Genomic DNA, 17,384 nt, shown 5'->3' with positions numbered 1-17,384 from the left:
CGCTGAAGCACGGCGCGAGGAACCACGTGATGCTATTAGGCCAATAGCGACGCAGTGTCAGCCTCGGCCAGAACGCGCGAGCAGGAGGCGGCATTCTTCAATGTGTGGCTATACTTTACGAAGTTTAAGGGGTTTTACTTAGTAGAAACTAGCGCCAGAGTTCCCTCTATAGGAATTATTTTAAGAGACTGTGTATTCGTTGTTTCTCTAGCTTTCGTCTTGGTACGCCAGGTGTCAGCACATGCCTTACTGGTTTGCTTTGCGGAATGTTGAGGCACGAACATTTAAAAATGTTTTTGAGGGTAGTCATACAGCTCCGCTCTAAAACGCTGAAATTGTGGCGGCGCTATTAGAGAGGTTTAGCTTGTCCGGAAAGCCGCCCCGTTAGCATTGGGGCGTTTTACCGGGTGCGAACTGCGCATGCGCATGACTTTACCGGATACCGTATTGCGTTACCGTATTGCCGGATCCCGGTACCGTCCGCTCCGACCCAGGTGGCCAGATTACCGCGTCTACACCGACGACCAAATAAGCCGAGTCAAGACAAGCCAAAAAGAAAAAAAAAACTAACTACAAAATGGCTGTCCCTCCTATCGTTCGTTCGCGCAGGCGATTCATGCCGAGCGACGATATTATTACAAGAAGTGCTAACACATAACCCGTTCGACGACCCACGATGTGGGTGAAGATCACCGGGAAACTTTGCGAACTCACGCAAGTGGTTCGCAATCTCCGTAGCGTGAGAGAACGGCTGGACCTCCTCCTGGCGCAGTTCTTGCGGGACGACATAAAAAACAGGAAAAAGTAAGTGTTCCAGACGTTTATTACTCGTCGATATCCTAAGCTAACACGTTTCGGCCAAATTTTCTAAATGCGCCTGTTTGCGTTTCTAGATCAGGGACGGAGGAAGATTACGAGGTGTTGCACAGGCTGCTACAGCAGGTAGCAGACCTGGCACGTGAGTGCAGCTACCGACCACCAAGATCAGCGGTGCGGAGCCACCGCGGCACTAATAAGGGTAGGCCTGTCTGCGCTGCTGCGAGCGCCGCAGGGGCAAAGCAGCGCCAGCCCAGCACCCGCAAGACAGCTGCCATGGAGTGCTTCGCTGCCTCTTCTACTGATTGTGGTAGGAGACTTAATACTTCACTTTTTCTTTTATTCTTCTTTGAGGGGAGGGGGGGGTGACGTGCATGAGTTGAGATGTTAGCACTCAACTCGATTGCTAAATACAATGCTGCATGCCCTTGTGCCATACCATATGCATTGCTATCATTATTCATTTCACACCTAAGATTGGTCGCTATGTGGCTTCCTGAAAGCTTGCATTCAAGTATGCATGCCATGTTCATTTTACTTAGCCGTGTAGCTGCAGTTTTGAATCATGAGACCCAAGTAATTACTGTAATTACCATAATCTAAATGCCTCAAGCCTGCAATTTTTATGGGACCGCGTTTTAAAATGTGTAAATTATGTAGAACTGTGCTGCTGCTTCCTCTTGAAAATGCAGTTTTCTCCCACAAATTCTTTAGGCAAACATTTCACCACGCACGCCTCCCTATGATTGAACTGTTGGGAAACAGTACAAGGAACCTGCCCTAAGTGTTAGCAAAGCTACTGGTTTTGTTTTAAATTTCATGAAATTTTATGCTCTTTTCTATCTGTAGGAGAGAACAGCGACGTGCACGTATTCGTACCGGAGCCAGAAGAGGAGCCTGACGACCCAGGCAGGTGGGACTCAAGTGGATGGCCTGCATCGCCTGAGCCATGTTGTCGCATGTAAAAGTACCTTATTCTCAGTGCATGTGATGAAAGCTCAGTAAAGTAGTGCCGCTTGTACTCGATTCTTCAAGTAATCTGTTACCTGTTGTCTTGAGGAAGACATTGTTAATGTGCTCATATAATAGGCGCCACTTCGTGGATTTCCGCAGAACTCGTTTACTCTATCAGTATCCTGGTGCTTTGAATTGTCAATTTTTTCTTCCTCATCTTGTCTTCTGGTTAGCTCAGTCGGTGGAGGAACTCTCCTGGAAAGGCATTAGTCCAAGATTGAATCCCAAGGCCAGGATGAATTTTCTTGGAACTGTGCAGCTTTCTTTAAAGAAAAAAAAAGGAGGGGGCGGGTTCCTAGTCGCTGTAGGCTACTTTCAGATGGATAACACAATTCTTTCCTTTCATGAAACTTCCCCCACATTGCTGATTTCCACAGAACAGTGCATTTGCTCATACTGTGTTCCGAGTTCGTTGGATAGCAGCATTTCTTGAAGCTAGTCTGGATAATCTCCAGACTGACTTTATGGCCTGCGCGTCGAAGGAACTCCATTAGCTCATAAATATTGTTAGCTTTTTCACGAATGTAGATCAAAATTTTTTGCAATGAGTATGAGGCAATAGGTCATTTTGCATACCATTCCAGAAAATAAAGGGTGACCTATATTGAAATAAATACGGTAGTCCTGCATAAATGAGAAAATATTGCCAGACACTGCAATTATTAGCTGTCAGTCAGTAACATAAAACTGCTGATGTGAGTGGCAGATTTAGGACTTCTGAAATATCGGGGAACAATTTTTTTTAGACCCTTAAACATGCAGATAACATTAAAATGTTAAAACACTAAACAATAGAAACAAATAACATCGATTATATTCCTGAATCTATGGAAGCCACATAGAGAGTTTGATTGTACTCTGCAGATTTGTCAATGACCTGATTCATGTGCAAATCTTATACTCCATTTTTTTACACCTCAAGGGCAGCCGGCAAGTCCCAGTGACTTCACACGCGAAAACCCCACACAGAGGTCACCAGTGGGCACAGGTGGTAATGACGCCCGTTTGCCATTGCAAGGTAACTATCTTATTCGTTTCACTCCCTCTTGCACCATAAATAAGGTATATACAGTATATATATATACTGTATATACTACTGCTTGTATGTATATACAAGCAGTTGTGTATACAGACTCCCTAAGTGTCGTGAAAGCCTTGTTGTCAATCTGTAAGCATAAAAAGCCCGTACTTATTTAGCTCTTATTCCGAGCTGTGTAAAGCTTATCTTGCTAACCATCATATCATTATATGCTGTGTACCCAGCCATAGGGGAATCAAGGGTAACATTCTGGCGGACCAGATGGCCACATCAATTGCATCACATGCTGTTAATCCTACCGCTGCTGTCCCTGTCACAGATCCGAAGCCTTTCTTACGAAGGAAACTGCGAAACCACTGGCAATGCATGTGGAACATAGAAACAAATAATAAACTGCAGGTGATAAAGCCACAATTAGGTTCTTGGCCCTCTGCAACAAAAACAGATTTCCTATTCGAACAGATTTCCTATTCTGTAATATCAAAATAGGACCCACATTTGGGACCCATAATTTTATACTTTCTAGAAATGAACCTTCAACCTGTTGTAGATGCTGGGAGAGGGTGACCGTCCTCCACATCTTACTTGAGTGTCGGGAAGCCGAAGCTGAGAGAAAGAAACATTTTCCTCTGGCATAGCGCTATTGTATCCCGCTTCACCCGGCTATGTTTCTTGGCAAAGAACCGCATTTTAACGTCAAAGCAGTCGTCAGTTTCTTTAATGATGTTGTCCTACATGTTATTAGTCCCATACATTCGTAGCGCTCCCTCTCTTCAGAGGATGCCGCTGTGATAGCAGCATTGCATAACACATACCTCCAGGACCTTGTGTCTCAAGGGCTCTGGTGAGGCCATAGTGCTGTGGCCAGTCTTTGATTCTGACATGCTTTGTATATCATCATTTTCGTAATGTACTTTAAGGCTGATAGTACACGTCGTTAGCCATCGCCATAACCTTACTACATGTAGATTTTACAGCCTTTAGAGCGACTATTTTTTAGGCCCCTTTACAGCCACGTCACATCAACTTAATAGAATGTATCACTCCACTGCGAAATCACTAACACTGGCATGGCACTCTTTGGCCATACCTGGCCCTTGCGCCAATAAAAACCACACATTCATTCATTCATTTCCCTCTGGCACCACAGACATGCTGTATACATTGTGGTACTAGCAGTGCAGCCAGTAATAGTAAGGCCAGTATTTTATGCTTTAATAATATAACTGATTGGATGCTGCCAACTGCCTACTTAACACATTCCGAATGCTTTCTGTGAGCACTTGCATAAATAATAATCATCAAGTGAGGCCACATTGGTAATGATGGTAGTTTTTAAACACAACATTGGTGTATGTCATATAACTGTCCCCTTGCCTATAAAAGTATTGTCACACCTATATGGTCATACTGTTTGTAGTATGTACAATTCAGCAAAGCTGCATTAGTCGAGTGAATACTGCTTGTCTGAAATTCAAGTGAAAAGCCAATTTTCAGCACTGCTTTACTGCAGTTAGTGCCAGTACTGCCTGATGTTACAGAATTCCTAAATGCACACTCAGGCAATATTAAATTTTGCATTTTGAGAGCTTTCTGCAATTGCAACGGGCACCTGCCATGGGACCGTGCATGGCAACAGCAGCAGCAGCAACAGACCATTGCCACCTGCTGCCCCTATACAAGCGACCCCTCGTGTACGAAGGACACCACTGAGAGGTAAATAACTTTCTTCACAAAGAACCTGGTGTCACAAGCGCTTGTCTGCCTTACTGACCAAGTCTGGCAGTAGGGTGCAGTGGAATGCAGTGGAGTGCTTCGTGTTACGCTCACGTATGTTTTGCGCACTGTTGTTACCACAGTCTTCGGTTCCGGTGGCCACTTCAAACTCGTCAGTTGGATTGGCGCATAGCATAGGCTCGTGAATTGCGCAGTTCGGCACTTGTTTGCAGATAGTTGCATATTCCGACCATGGTCGAGCTTGTGGTTCTGCAGTGTTACACCGCGTGCGAACTGCGTGGTGCTTTCTTTTGCTTTCATTGTAGCAAGTGTGAAGTGTTATTCATGTATGAGTGGACAATTATGAAAATTAGTGTGAATGGATTGAGGATTGGGCCAGTTCCATGACATGACTGTTTGGTTTTCTGCATGCAGTGCAAGGAGCTGTCACTAAAAAAAATTGGAAAGGAGAGCAGGAGCGAGCCATGCAGCAAGCAAGGAACATAGAATCATCACGTAGTTAACTTTTGCGACCTTAAGAGGAAGGTTTAGCTCAGGAGCTTCAATCTAAATCCACAGAAAATGAGATATCATTTTTATTAGCAACCATTGCACCGAATTTGATGAAATTTGTTGCATCTCAAAGAAAAAGATTAAATCTAATGACTGTTGGTAGTAAATTTTTTATTTACGCTGTCAATTTTAAAAATAAAAATGGCTTAAAATCGAAAATTTTCTGAAAAGGTTACTGTGAAGTTTGCAGCGATGTAGCGCAGTAAGGAAAAATAATATAACTCTGTGAATTGCATCTAACTGTACATTTAAAGCGGACATAGTTGACATAGTATGCATGGTTCTGAAATAGACCACTAACATGTGAGTAGGACTTTCGCAGTACTCTTATAAACAGTGTAGTAAATCCACGCACAATATAAATTGATGTCGAATTTGTTTTGAGCGCTGTAATGGGCGTAGCTTACAGAACTGCGCATCTGTTCTTGGTACAGAGCTACAAAGTTGTAAACTTCGTGCTTTTATTTTTTTGCAAACTTACGAAGTCTTCGAAAAAAAAAGATTCAGGCCTTAAATCATAGTTTCGCTTCCAACAGTCACTAGACTTTTTTTCTCTCAAGTGCAACAAATTTCATAAAAATTGGCCTAGTGGCTGATTGTAATACATGGTTTCAATAAGCGTTTCTGCGTTTCACGTTCTGCGACCACGCTAAAACTTTACATTTTTGGGTGAGCTAAACAGTGGTTACTGGCCCGTTGTGGCTTCTGATGCATTCAGAAAGGGGTGTTGTATTTAGCATGCGACAGAAGGAGGGTGGTGGGGGTTTGCACACCCAGATCAGGCTGTTCTATTATTTTTTTCGATACGGCCATTTATTTGTCTTTAATGGTACCTTAAACAATGTTGCACGTTGACCCCTTAAAGAACTGTACAGGAGGCATCAATGCATCTGTTGTGCAGGTGCCAGTATGTCGTGAATATGTGTCACGGGGTACCTGTCGGGCATTGTGACACTGTTCAGTGCTCGATAGTACCCGCAAGGACGCCAGTCACCGGATGATTGCTTAGGAACCATGTGAAGGGGAGATGCCCAAGGACTGGAAGATGGTTGGATGACACCCAACTCCAACATATGGTCGAATTCCTGTCGTGCCACCACCAGTTTCTCGGGCGACAATCGACATAGTCGAGCGTAAACCGGTGGTCCAGTAGTGGTGATGTGGTGAAACACGTCGTGTATTACTCGGGATTCCACTTGGCGCTGGTGTGTCTGGTCAGAAAATTGGCTCAGTATGGAAGTGAAACGAAGAGGGCCTGCTGGCTTGATCAGCATAGGGCTGAGCAGCGTATGTCTTGAAGGCTTGCCTTTTACATCGCTTTGTGACACAGGGTCCTGTAACTTCCGGTTATGCAAGTCGACTAACAGTCCGAAGTGGCGCAGAAAATCCGCCCTGAGAATGGCGAATTTCACGTCGGCTAGTATGAAAATCCATTGTAGCGTTCTCTGCAGGCCCAGACTGACAGTTAGGGCCTGCCAGACTGGCAGATGCACGTTGCAGCAGTCAGTAACCTACTGGAGCAAAGCTTCTTTGAGCTGGGGATAAGCTGCGGTTCGCAACCGCTTTCTTGATGCTTGAAGAATCTGTTCATTTTCACGTACGTTCCCAACGTGCTCTGCTTCACGTTGTACTTGGTCATCATGTGCTGTCGCAATTCGCCATTCTTCAAAGCCTGCAAAATTTCCACCTTAGTCGCCAAGTTGTTGGCTTCGTACTTCTCCCGCTTTGCCGGCGTTGCCATCACCGTAGCACAGGATGGTGGTGGCATGCAGAACATGGTCACAACGAAAAAAGACAACTCCGCAAGAAGAGATGATGCCGACTCGACAACACAAGGAAAAATGGCATCGAAGGCGCAGTGGAGCAAAGAAAGAAGACACTGACATTCGGCGACGCTGCGCTGCTTTACCACACTTTCGTTTAGCGGCAACCGTCAGCATTTGTCTGAATTAAGCGGTGCGGGGCCGAATTCTGACAAATTAACGAAGGTTTGGGCCCATAGACTACCATGCACTTTGGCCGGGACCAATAGAGCCATCCGAATTACCCAAATTTCCAAATTAACGCGTGTCGCATTAATGAGCTTTTACTGTAGTGTCCCTGAGTACAAGACACACGTGTGTGTCCTTGTACTCAATGCTGCGTTTGTCGCCTTCAAAAAAGCACTGCTTGTGCTTCAAAGCATGAAATTCAGAAACGCTTCATAACATTTCTTATGTTCCTTGTTTGATTTGTGCAGGCACACGAGGGCATAATGAAGCCACCCTGGCGTATCTGGACGCCCGGTCAGACCAAGAAATGCAGATGCGCATGCTCGGTCATGAACTTGACCGGGAGAGACTGGCCCTCCAGATACGCCAGCACGACGACAAGATGCAGCTCCACATCCGCCAGCATGACGACAACGTGAGGCTGAGGGAGCAGGAGCTTGAGCTGCGAAAAACTGAGCTGGCCGCACTTCTTGAAGAAAGGCGGAGCAGCCAGGTGTACCAGACTGCCCAGCTGGAGCTGATCAAAGCTTTAACGGAAAAGCTCCAAAAATAGTGTTAATTGTACCTGATGCTCCAGTTTCTTGTTCAGTGCTCTTTTTTTCTCTCTTTTCTCTCAATTCACATGCATGACGCTCCCATTTCTTGTTCACTGCTCTTTTTCTTTCTTTTCTTAATCTCGGTACATACAGATCATGGTGCACTATTTTAAAACAATTAAATTAGGAAGTTTTACGTACCAGAACCAATATTTGATAGTGAGGCACGCCGTAGTGTGGGACTCCGGAAATTTGCACCACCTGGGATTTTTTAATGTGTACCTAAATTTAAGTACACAGTGTTTTCACATTTAGCGCACTGTTTTAGCATGCTCTGATGGGATAGTGAAGGGTACACTACCTTGCACAAGTTGAGGTGTATCTTTGCTGTGAAGGTTTTAAGCCATGAGAATGAATGCTCGGGTTTTGTGTTTAATTCATGTGTTCCTCATCAGCCACACTAATTCTGCTTATTTAGCGATGATTTATTGAGTTGCCATAAGTGTTCAATGTTTTGCTCACGCATAGAGGATCCCTTGTCTTCAGAATGCACGATGCCCCAATTTTTATTCAATATTTATTTTTTATGCCCCAATTTTTATTCAATATTTATTTTCTTTTTATTTTGTTAGTCAGTTCGTACAGATCATGGTGCACTGCTTTAACTGGTTTAGTTTTAATAGAAATCGTTGATGCGCCACTTTGTCAGACACTTTTGCATAATCTAAGAAAATGGCATCAGTTTGTATGTTGGTGTCAAAGTTAATATGCAAATCATGAATGAAAATGAACAGTTGTCTCGCATAAGAAACCCCTTTTGAAAGCCACGCTGGGATGAATGAAAAGTATTTTTATCGAGAAATGCCACGATATGAGAGTAAATGAAATGCTGAATGATTTTGCACGGGACACTTAATGACAATCACCACCATCAATCAGCCTATTTGATGTCCAATACAGGACAAAGGCTTCTTCCTGTGATCTCCAATGACCCCTGTCCTGTGCCAATAGATTCCAGCTATCACCTGCGAATTTCTTTTCATCACCCCACCTAGTCTTCTGCCGGCCTCGGCTGCGCTTTCTTTCTCTTGGTGCCCATTCTGTAACCCTAATGGTCCACTGATTACCTAACCAACTCATTATATGGCCTGCCCAGCTCCATTTTTTTTCTTAATGCCAATTAGAGTATTGGCTACCCGTTTGCTCTCTTCCTGTCTCTTAACGTTACACCTAACATTCTTCATTCCATAGCTCTTTGTGCGGTCCTTAACTTGTTTTTGAGCTTCTTTGTCAGTCTCAAGTTTCTGCCTCATATGTCAGCACTGGCAGAATGCACTGATTGTACACCTTTCTTTTTAATGATAATGGTAAGCTTCCAGTCAGTATCTGACAATGCGTGCTGAATGCGCTCCAGCCCATTTTTATTCTTCTATGAATTTCCTTCTCATGATCAGTGTCCCCTGAGTAATTGACCTAGGTGACCATACTCCTTCATAGACTCGAGAGGCTGACTGGCGATCCTGAACTCTTGTTCCCTTGCCCCACTATTTATGATCATCTTTGTCTTCTGCATATTAATCTTCAGCCCCACTCTTATACTTTCTCTGTTGAGGTCCTCAATCACATCTTATAACTCGTCCCCGGTGTTGCTGAACGGGACAATGTCATCTGCAAATCGAAGATTGCCGAGATATTTACCATTGATCCTTGCTTCTAAGCCTTCCTACTTTAATAGCTTGAACACTTCTTCCAAGCACGCAGAAAATATCAATGGAGAGATTCTGTCTCCTTGTGTGACCCCACTCTTGATAGGTATCTTCCTACTTGTGTAGGATAAGGTAGCTGTGGAATCTCGGTAGATGTTTTCCAAGATATTTACATAAGCGGTGTGTACTCCTTGATTACGTAATGCCTCTACGACTGCTGGTATCTCTATGGGATCAAACGCCTTTTTTTAATCTATGAAAGCCATATAGAGAAGCTGATTGTGCTCTGCGGATTTAAGCTGATTGATGGCATGGATACGATCCAATGTAGAGTATCCTTTCATGGAACCTGCCTGTTCGCTTGGTTGACTGAAGTCCAGTGTTGCCCTTATTCAATTGGAGATTATCTTGGCGATTACAAAATGCTGGAAGTAAGCTAATGGGCCTATAATTTTTCAATTCTTTAATGTCATGTTTTGTGGATTAGTATAATATTGCCATTTCTCCAGTTCTCTGGGACTCTTGAAGTCCATGGACAGTCAGATAAAGGGCCGCTAGTTTTTCAAGCATTATGTCTCCTTTATCGTTGATTAAATCGACTGGTAGTCCATCTTCTGCCGCTTTTCCCTGTTTTATGTCTTGCAAAGGCCTTTTTAACTTCTAGTGATATAGGGTAGTACTTTAGTGGGCAATCTTCTTTTGCCAGATTTGAAGATAGAATCGACCTACTGCACTTTCCAATCGTTTGGCATGTGACTTACAGAGAGTGAATGATAAAAGAAAATACACAGATATGTAGTAATGGTATGTCTGGTGTCCTTTAACAGCTTGGAATTAATATCAATGGCGCTTGTGGATGAAGAAAGCTTAGTGTTATATAACAAAGATAAATTTCCATCATGAAATATTGTGATAGCAGGCATAGTAGACGGAGTTCTGGCCGGTGGCGTAGGCAAATATATGCTAAAAACGATGTTAAAGGTGTTATCACATTCGAGATCTCCAGTGGTTTCTCCGAATTCATTAGAGTGACAACGTGATTCAATAGGGTTGACGACCTTCCAAAATTTCCTCGGTTTATCATTTAACAATTTTGTCAAATCGCAGTCGAAAACTTTGTGCTTATCATTGCGCAGGGCAATCAGGCAGGAATGCTCAGCAGTATAATATCACTGCCACGCATTAGACAAAACTCTCAGCTTAGCAGCACAAAACAGGCGCTGTTTTTCTGCCTTATCTCTTTAGTGCCTTAGTGTACCGTAGCTTTTGGTGGTTTTCATAGAAAATAAATTTCGGAATGAATTTGTTGGATGCTCACGTGTTGTTAAGGATGCCTAGTCTTCAGAATGCACAATGCCCCAATTTCTTGTTCTCTTTTTTTTTCTGAGTCTCAATTCATACAGATCATGATGCACACTTTCAGAATGCATGGACAGGGCAGCAAAGTGTACACTACCTTGCACAGGTTGAGGTACAATATCATTGCTGTGATGTTTTCAAGCCATGAGAATCAATAGCCACATTTTATGTTTAATTCACGTGTTCCTCGTCGACCACGCTATTGTAATTCTGCTTATTTAAAGATTATTTATGAGTCATCGCAAGTGTTCAGTTCTTTGCTCACGTGTTGAGGATGCCTAGTCTTCGGAATGCACGATGCATCAATTTTTCATTCCCTGCTTATTTTTTTCCCCTCTCTTTTTGTAATCTCAGTTCACACAGATCATGGTGCACTGCGTTAGAATGTTATGGCAGTTAAGTGCACAATGTGTTGCACAGGTTGAAGTACAATATCCTTGCTGTGATTTTTTTCAAGCCATGAGAATGAATAGTCACATTTTATGGTCAATTTCATGTTCATCAACTGCTATTCTAGTTCTGTTTATTTAAGAATTGTTTATTGTGCCGTGTGTTCAGTGCTTTGTCCATGCAAATCATGGTACAATTCTTTAGAAGGCAGGGCAGTGAAGTGTACACTGCATTGCAGTTTGAAGTGCAATATTTTCACTGTTAATTACATCTCTATTAAAGTATTTGTCTGAGTATTCTTGTCCGTTGTCGTGCTGCCATGTTGCCAGGAGGCTTAGGTTTCATGAAATGCGAAGTCCATCTCTGGTTCTCTGGTTTTTCCCTTTATTTTTAGTTTGTACAACTAAATGTAAAACACTCTAACTTGTAGTCCTTGCATGTCACAGATGTTACCAACATGTGGGGCACGAACGAAGTAGCTCATTAGCCAAAGTCATGCTGGAATCAGTCGTTATATTTTCCTCTGCAGATTAACATGTTACTATGCAGCCTTCTCTGTGTTAACATGCCTGTGAACCTTAATTCTAATCAATTTCTGTGGACACAATACAAGCAACATACGACATTCAGAACTTTTTTGCTACTTTTGTGTTGCAGATTATGAATGTTTCAGTAACTTGCCGACATTCACTCACCTAAATTCAATTTAGCTTTATTTTCATTTGAGACAAAGGTTTCTGGACTAAAAGCTGCTTTTTAGCAGCTTGACTAGGTCTAGAAACACAGGCAATGCACAACACAAACGTTCAAAGAAAAGCCACACAGGAAACAGAGTAACACAAAAAAACATAATACGCAAAGGGTCTCGTGCTATACATGCCGAAGTACATCATACACAAACAACAAAGAAAAAATTGTACATATTGTTACGGCGTTAAAAGTAGTCAGACGTATATTTACAGGATATTTACGATAATCGTAGCGGCTGACAAGACGGTAGACAGCGCGCGAAGTCCAGAGCATCGTCTTCCGACCAAGCTGACATCATCATCTTCGTCAGCATGTCACAATATGCATGGTAAACGAACGTATTGACACTTTTCATGGAGCAGTTTGTTGTAGAGAAATGAGATGGCGCACCGCACGTCTCCTCAGTGACAGCACACGAATATGAAACCATTACCGCTTCCACCTTGCTTCTGTACAATCAGCTGTTGGAAATAGAACTGAGTTTTCGCTAGTGCACTGTGCTCCAATCTTGTGGATTGAAGACGTACAGTAGTTGGCTGCAAAAATGGTGGCTGGCATACTAAGGAATGGAATGAATCTGTGCAGCAAAATTAGTGGACTGTTTCTGCAATTGTCCGCACATGTTATCGGCACTTCAAGATGTACGGCTTTCTTCGAGGATACAGAAATTTGCTCATCCACCAGCGTTGTATCGTTAACCTTCAAAGAAAGTGCTTCAGCCCCGGGATGACGGCAAGAGTCAGTATCGCTCGTTAAACACAAAAAAGAGTAGCGCCGCTTCGTGTCATAGTACGTTCCTGCACAGTATCTACAAACATCTACCCCAACTGGCACGCAATCTTACACCTACTCTATTGCCAATGTGTTAATAAGTGAATGGGCACACACTTGAATATGCATGCGATATACGCACAATAAATAAGGGACTGCAATTATAACACACGAATGGTCGAAGCCGAATGCTTTGTGACGGTCCACAAGAGTAAGCGAGTTGCTAGCAATAAGACACCTTTGCTACAAGATATTAGAATGTACAAAACGGCCACGTTTCAAGCCTCGCGCGCAGCAAGAACAAATTTATCGCAAGTGAGCACACCCACAAGTGTTTAGGCAGAAATAATCAGATGGTGACCGCACCAAGGAAATTTGAGTCAGAAATGTGACAAGCCGCTGCTTCAAAAAATTTGCCATATAAAGAACGAAGAGCAAAACACTAATCCTGATTCAATTCATGAACGGAAAGTGTGGATAGCTTGGAATATGTATTTAGCCTTGCTTTTAAAACAAGCACCATATACGCTGTTTGGACATAGCATAATCAACTTCCAAAGCACTTTTGCATGTTCTCCGAAACTGGAGTCAAAGCTTCGTGTCATCCACCCAGTCACCATCTACGACACCTTCCAAAAAAAAGAGGTTTGCTAAGCCACACCAGCGTCATACACACCCACTGTAAACTCGGAGGCAACGGACGCAGTTGAGGCAAGCAATGGATGCGTCGCCACATGATCAAAACATGGCAGCGGCCACGGGACTGCCATGAAAAGGGTCAATAAAGGAAAGTCGCATCATTTAACATGCGAGCAATGCAACAATGGCAGGCACGTTACGTTTTCAAATTTACAAATATACTGCAGCAGTCATTCATTTGTGAAAACTATTGTGTGATCATACCCAGTCAGAATAAAGGAATATTATGTTGTAGTGACAGAAATTTGCAACTAATCCGAAAGTGGGGAACGAAACACGTTCCTTGTTTATGTGTGCACAATTTACTGCTGTGGTGTTAAATTCAATATGGAAGCTAGGAATTTTATAAATTTGAGTAGCAAAAGAAAAAAGTTCGCACAATACGAGAATAGAGAGGTTTAGCTTGTCCGGTATTTGGGTAAATGCAGGTGGGCGTTGGGGCGGAGGCGTAAACGTGAGCGGCCTGGACGGTGCAGAGCTCAAACAGACAAAACAGCTAATATTGCCTTAACCAAGTGTATTCCACTTTGCTGCTGGTGTAAATTTTGGGCACTGGCATAACCGTGTTGCTGCCAAAAATTTAAACCCGCAACAATGTAAAATACACTTGGTTGCTGCAATATTAACCATTTTCGTCTGTTCGAGCTCTACGCTACCAGGTGGCTACACCATGTAGGCCACTCCCGTTTCCGCCTCCTCGCCAACACTCCGTCCACCTGCGTTTACCCGAATACCAGACAAGCTAAACCTCTCTAATAATATCACTGTTCTATTTTTGTAGAAAAAGAATAATTGTGCACCGACTAAACCTGTGGGTAAAAAAAGAAAGGGCGTTGTAAACGCAAGGGAAAATGGCTCGGTGTCTGACTTCTTGTGTCAGCTCAGTTTCCTTATATTTTCGAGGCCGAATACCCCATGCACGACACTACGTTCCTTCACATGATTCAAGGGACCTTACACTCGACCACTTCACGCTGTGGGTGAGAGGATTAAGAGACCGACGAACACTCCCAAGCATCACCAAGGAAGCCGGACGCCTGTGTACTCACAGCTGAAGAGTTTCACTGATGGACCATCTAAAGAACAAGCGGGCAGCTTGACATGCCCAGAACAGCAAGCAGCTGCAGGGGCGTCCAAGTGCTGCTCAACAACTGCAACACTGACATTGCCAATCTCACACGTATTCTTGACTGCCCGAGTTGCAGCAATCTTGAAATTCAAGTGTTAATGCCAGTATTCAAGGGCACGTTCCTGACGACGAGCTTGAGGCAGAATACAGCACTGCAGCAGATTATGACAATCGGGTCATGGTACGCTGGCCGAATTGCTCTGCCAGACAGCCACTTTGGAACGACTTGAATGCGACCCGCAGTGCAGTTTCTGCTCAACCTTATCTGGCTGCAACTAACATGGCATTGTCGCATTTAGGATTATGACTGCTTAAGCTTAGCATTCGAATTTTTAGAGGACATTCCCCAATTAGCAGAATTTTGGGAACAGTCTGAAGAGAACTGTCCAACGCAGTGCGACACTATTGCACAAGACCAGGTTCCACTACTTGAGGAATTGCCTTGTAGATAAGGCAGCAGCGTCGATTGCTGGTTTACTGACCAAAGAATGTTATGTGGATGCCGTCGAGTTTCTTACGTAAAGGTTCGGTGACCAAAAGAAGACTGAACAGTTTCACTTGTCAACCCAAGAAACTTTCCGCATGTCATGTCGGGAACACGATGCAAGGTCTCCAGAAGTTGTATGATGCCACGTAACTGCATATTCACTGCCTTACTGCATCGAACCTACCAGCCCTTCATTTTTCGGGAATGCTGGCAGACTTCATGCGGAACGCCTTGTCATGTAACATGTACTTGATCTTGTGCAAGAGAAGTGCAGAGAGGCGCTAAGGGGACTTAGCATTGCCAACCCTCTGGGAAATGTTTCGGGACAAATGGTAGCAGCTAAGTTGAAAGAGCTGCTCAACTTTACCAGGGTAGAATTAGAAAGCCAGGTGAAGTGCTTCACATAAGCGGCATGCGTTCGGAAGGTGTACATACACCGAAAAGTCACGAGACCACAGCACCACTTTTGCATAATGCGCCTTTGGTGAGAAGCGCATTTCTTCTGCTAATCAAAGAACCATTCCACACGAACCTGTGATGCTAAGCTCTCTCTGGCTGAGAAAAAGGAACAGCTAGATTAGGACAATTGTTGCTTCAGATGTATGTCATGAGTTCACCAGTCAAGATCTTGTCATGTAAAGCTCACTTAGTCTGGCAATAAGGTTACGACCGAAGGTTGTTGGTGAGACAAGAATTGCTTTCAACACAGGTCCGTGCGTTTCAGCACTCCATCAGGCACTGAAAGGCGTAGAATCGTGAAAGTTGCTTTGCATAACTAGTACAATGCCCAAGTCTTCACAGTGCAAGCAATCATGGTGCCATATGCCGCTACGTTTCTGCACCATCCATCGACAACAACTTTGTGGGACAAGTAAGACTTAAAGACAAATTTCTTGCAGATAAGCGGCGTTTCTTTGAAGCAAATGCCAAATCCGGACTTTGTTTGGTCATCGGGTCAGAACATCTCTGGAAGGTTATGACTGGAGAACTTGAATGGAGCACAGATATCTAAGGATTAGTCGGAGTAAATTCCATCATTGGATGGACACTCCAAGGACCAAGTCAAAGCAAAGCATTCATCGAACGCAATACGAACTTGATGGTTTGTGCACTGTAAGTGGCAAGTCTTTCTGATCACAAAACGTTACAGATTTTGCAGTCCTTTTGGTGACTGACTCAAAGCAATGGGTAGCGCTCAGCAAAGCGACTCAATCACTTACAAGTCTCTAGAGCGATTTGACGAGACTAACAGCAAATCTAATGGCAAATTTTATGTCGCGCTACTTGGGAAGAGGGCAAGCATTTATTCAGAGATAACTGTGATACAGCTCTCACTTGCCTTAGTTAGCTGGTTAAAATGCTAACGCAACGTGACACAACTACAGCTTGAACAAGACCTCACATTGAAGAAAGCAGTACTTTGCGGCAAGCAGTTTGAGGAAGTCCTTCAGCAGCAACCGCACATTCATGCTGCCGGCTCATCGGAAACCATCGATCTCTGCATACAACTCGCCCAACGCGACGTGTCGACAGGAAACGCAAAACAGTTGAGCAACCTCAGAATAGCATTCCTGTCACTGGTGTGGTAGACAAGGAACATACCCCAAATAAGAGTCCAGCATCAAAAGTGCTGCAAAAAGGGACGTTTCACCACTGTATGCTGATCATCACGCATGCTTCATCATCTGCAATTAAAGGGACACTAAAGGTTACTATTAAGTCAACGTGGACTGTTGAAATACCATCTCAGAAACCTCGAAACGCTTGTTTCGTGCCAAGGAGAAACTTATTTTAAGAGAAAATACGTTCTGAAGCGTCCGCGTACCTCTAGAGCAGTTCAAGTACTGTTCGAGGAGTACTGACATCATGGTCTCTTAGTGACGTTGCGCCGTCGGTGAGTAGAACGGCGGCCACAGACGGTGCTACGGCTTTTCTGCGCAAAACGCAAACGCGCGGCCAGAAACATAGCCAAGACAGAGCCGACAGCAGAGCGAAAGCGGGAGTATGGTGGCTGGCGGAAGGAGAAACGCGCGACCATAAGCTGGTACTTCATTCTATGACGCAAACTTCGACGCTCGTCGCAATGGACCTTGACAACGACAGATTGTCTCGCGATGCTGGGCTCAACTTCAGCGATTTGAGCACAGACGAGCGCGACCTGCTGCTGAGGGCTCGCGCTGCCGGCGTCGTTGCATACTACGACAGCGGCCTCGACACCGGCTCTCCGGAGCGGGAAAGCAACGAGGGCTTCCCACGACATCACATAGACGTGGCATTCTCGCTGCTTGTTCCAAATGAAAGTTTCGCGAGCCAGCAGAACCCGCACAGCACGACGCGATAACGAAACTACTGAAACTCCAAAGCGTGCGCGGCGCAGAGTCGAGCGAAAACGAAACCTTTCGACCACC

At 44.1% G+C, this 17,384-nt stretch overlaps 2 protein-coding genes across 3 annotated transcripts in view; both read left to right on the top strand.

Moving 5' to 3' along the window:
• LOC126526646 (MIF4G domain-containing protein-like) overlaps positions 1-17,384 on the top strand; it is a 102,527-nt gene that overhangs the window by 36,724 nt on the left and 48,419 nt on the right. The window lies entirely within an intron of this gene.
• On the top strand, positions 677-7,755 carry LOC140219936 (uncharacterized). Its single transcript, XM_072290115.1, has 5 exons — positions 677-804; positions 894-958; positions 1,666-1,725; positions 4,457-4,585; positions 7,398-7,755. Exons 1-5 carry the CDS (start codon positions 677-679, stop codon positions 7,700-7,702), a joined length of 687 nt encoding a protein of 228 aa, XP_072146216.1. The 3' UTR covers positions 7,703-7,755.

The sequence above is a fragment of the Dermacentor andersoni genome, chromosome 8, assembly GCF_023375885.2.
Source record: "Dermacentor andersoni chromosome 8, qqDerAnde1_hic_scaffold, whole genome shotgun sequence".
Classification (NCBI taxonomy): Eukaryota; Metazoa; Arthropoda; class Arachnida; order Ixodida; family Ixodidae; genus Dermacentor; species Dermacentor andersoni.
Note: the sequence above shows the minus strand (reverse complement) of the source record. Positions and strands in the feature narration are given on the sequence as shown.

Excerpts from the sequence above, each read along its gene's own strand:
- LOC140219936 (XM_072290115.1), top strand. The coding sequence starts at position 677 with ATGTGGGTGAAGATCACCGGGAAACTTTGCGAACTCACGCAAGTGGTT. Across the intron at positions 1,726-4,456 it reads AGAGGAGCCTGACGACCCAG|AGCTTTCTGCAATTGCAACG; the intron begins GCAGGTGGGACT and ends TTGCATTTTGAG. Across the intron at positions 4,586-7,397 it reads ACGAAGGACACCACTGAGAG|GCACACGAGGGCATAATGAA; the intron begins GTAAATAACTTT and ends TGATTTGTGCAG.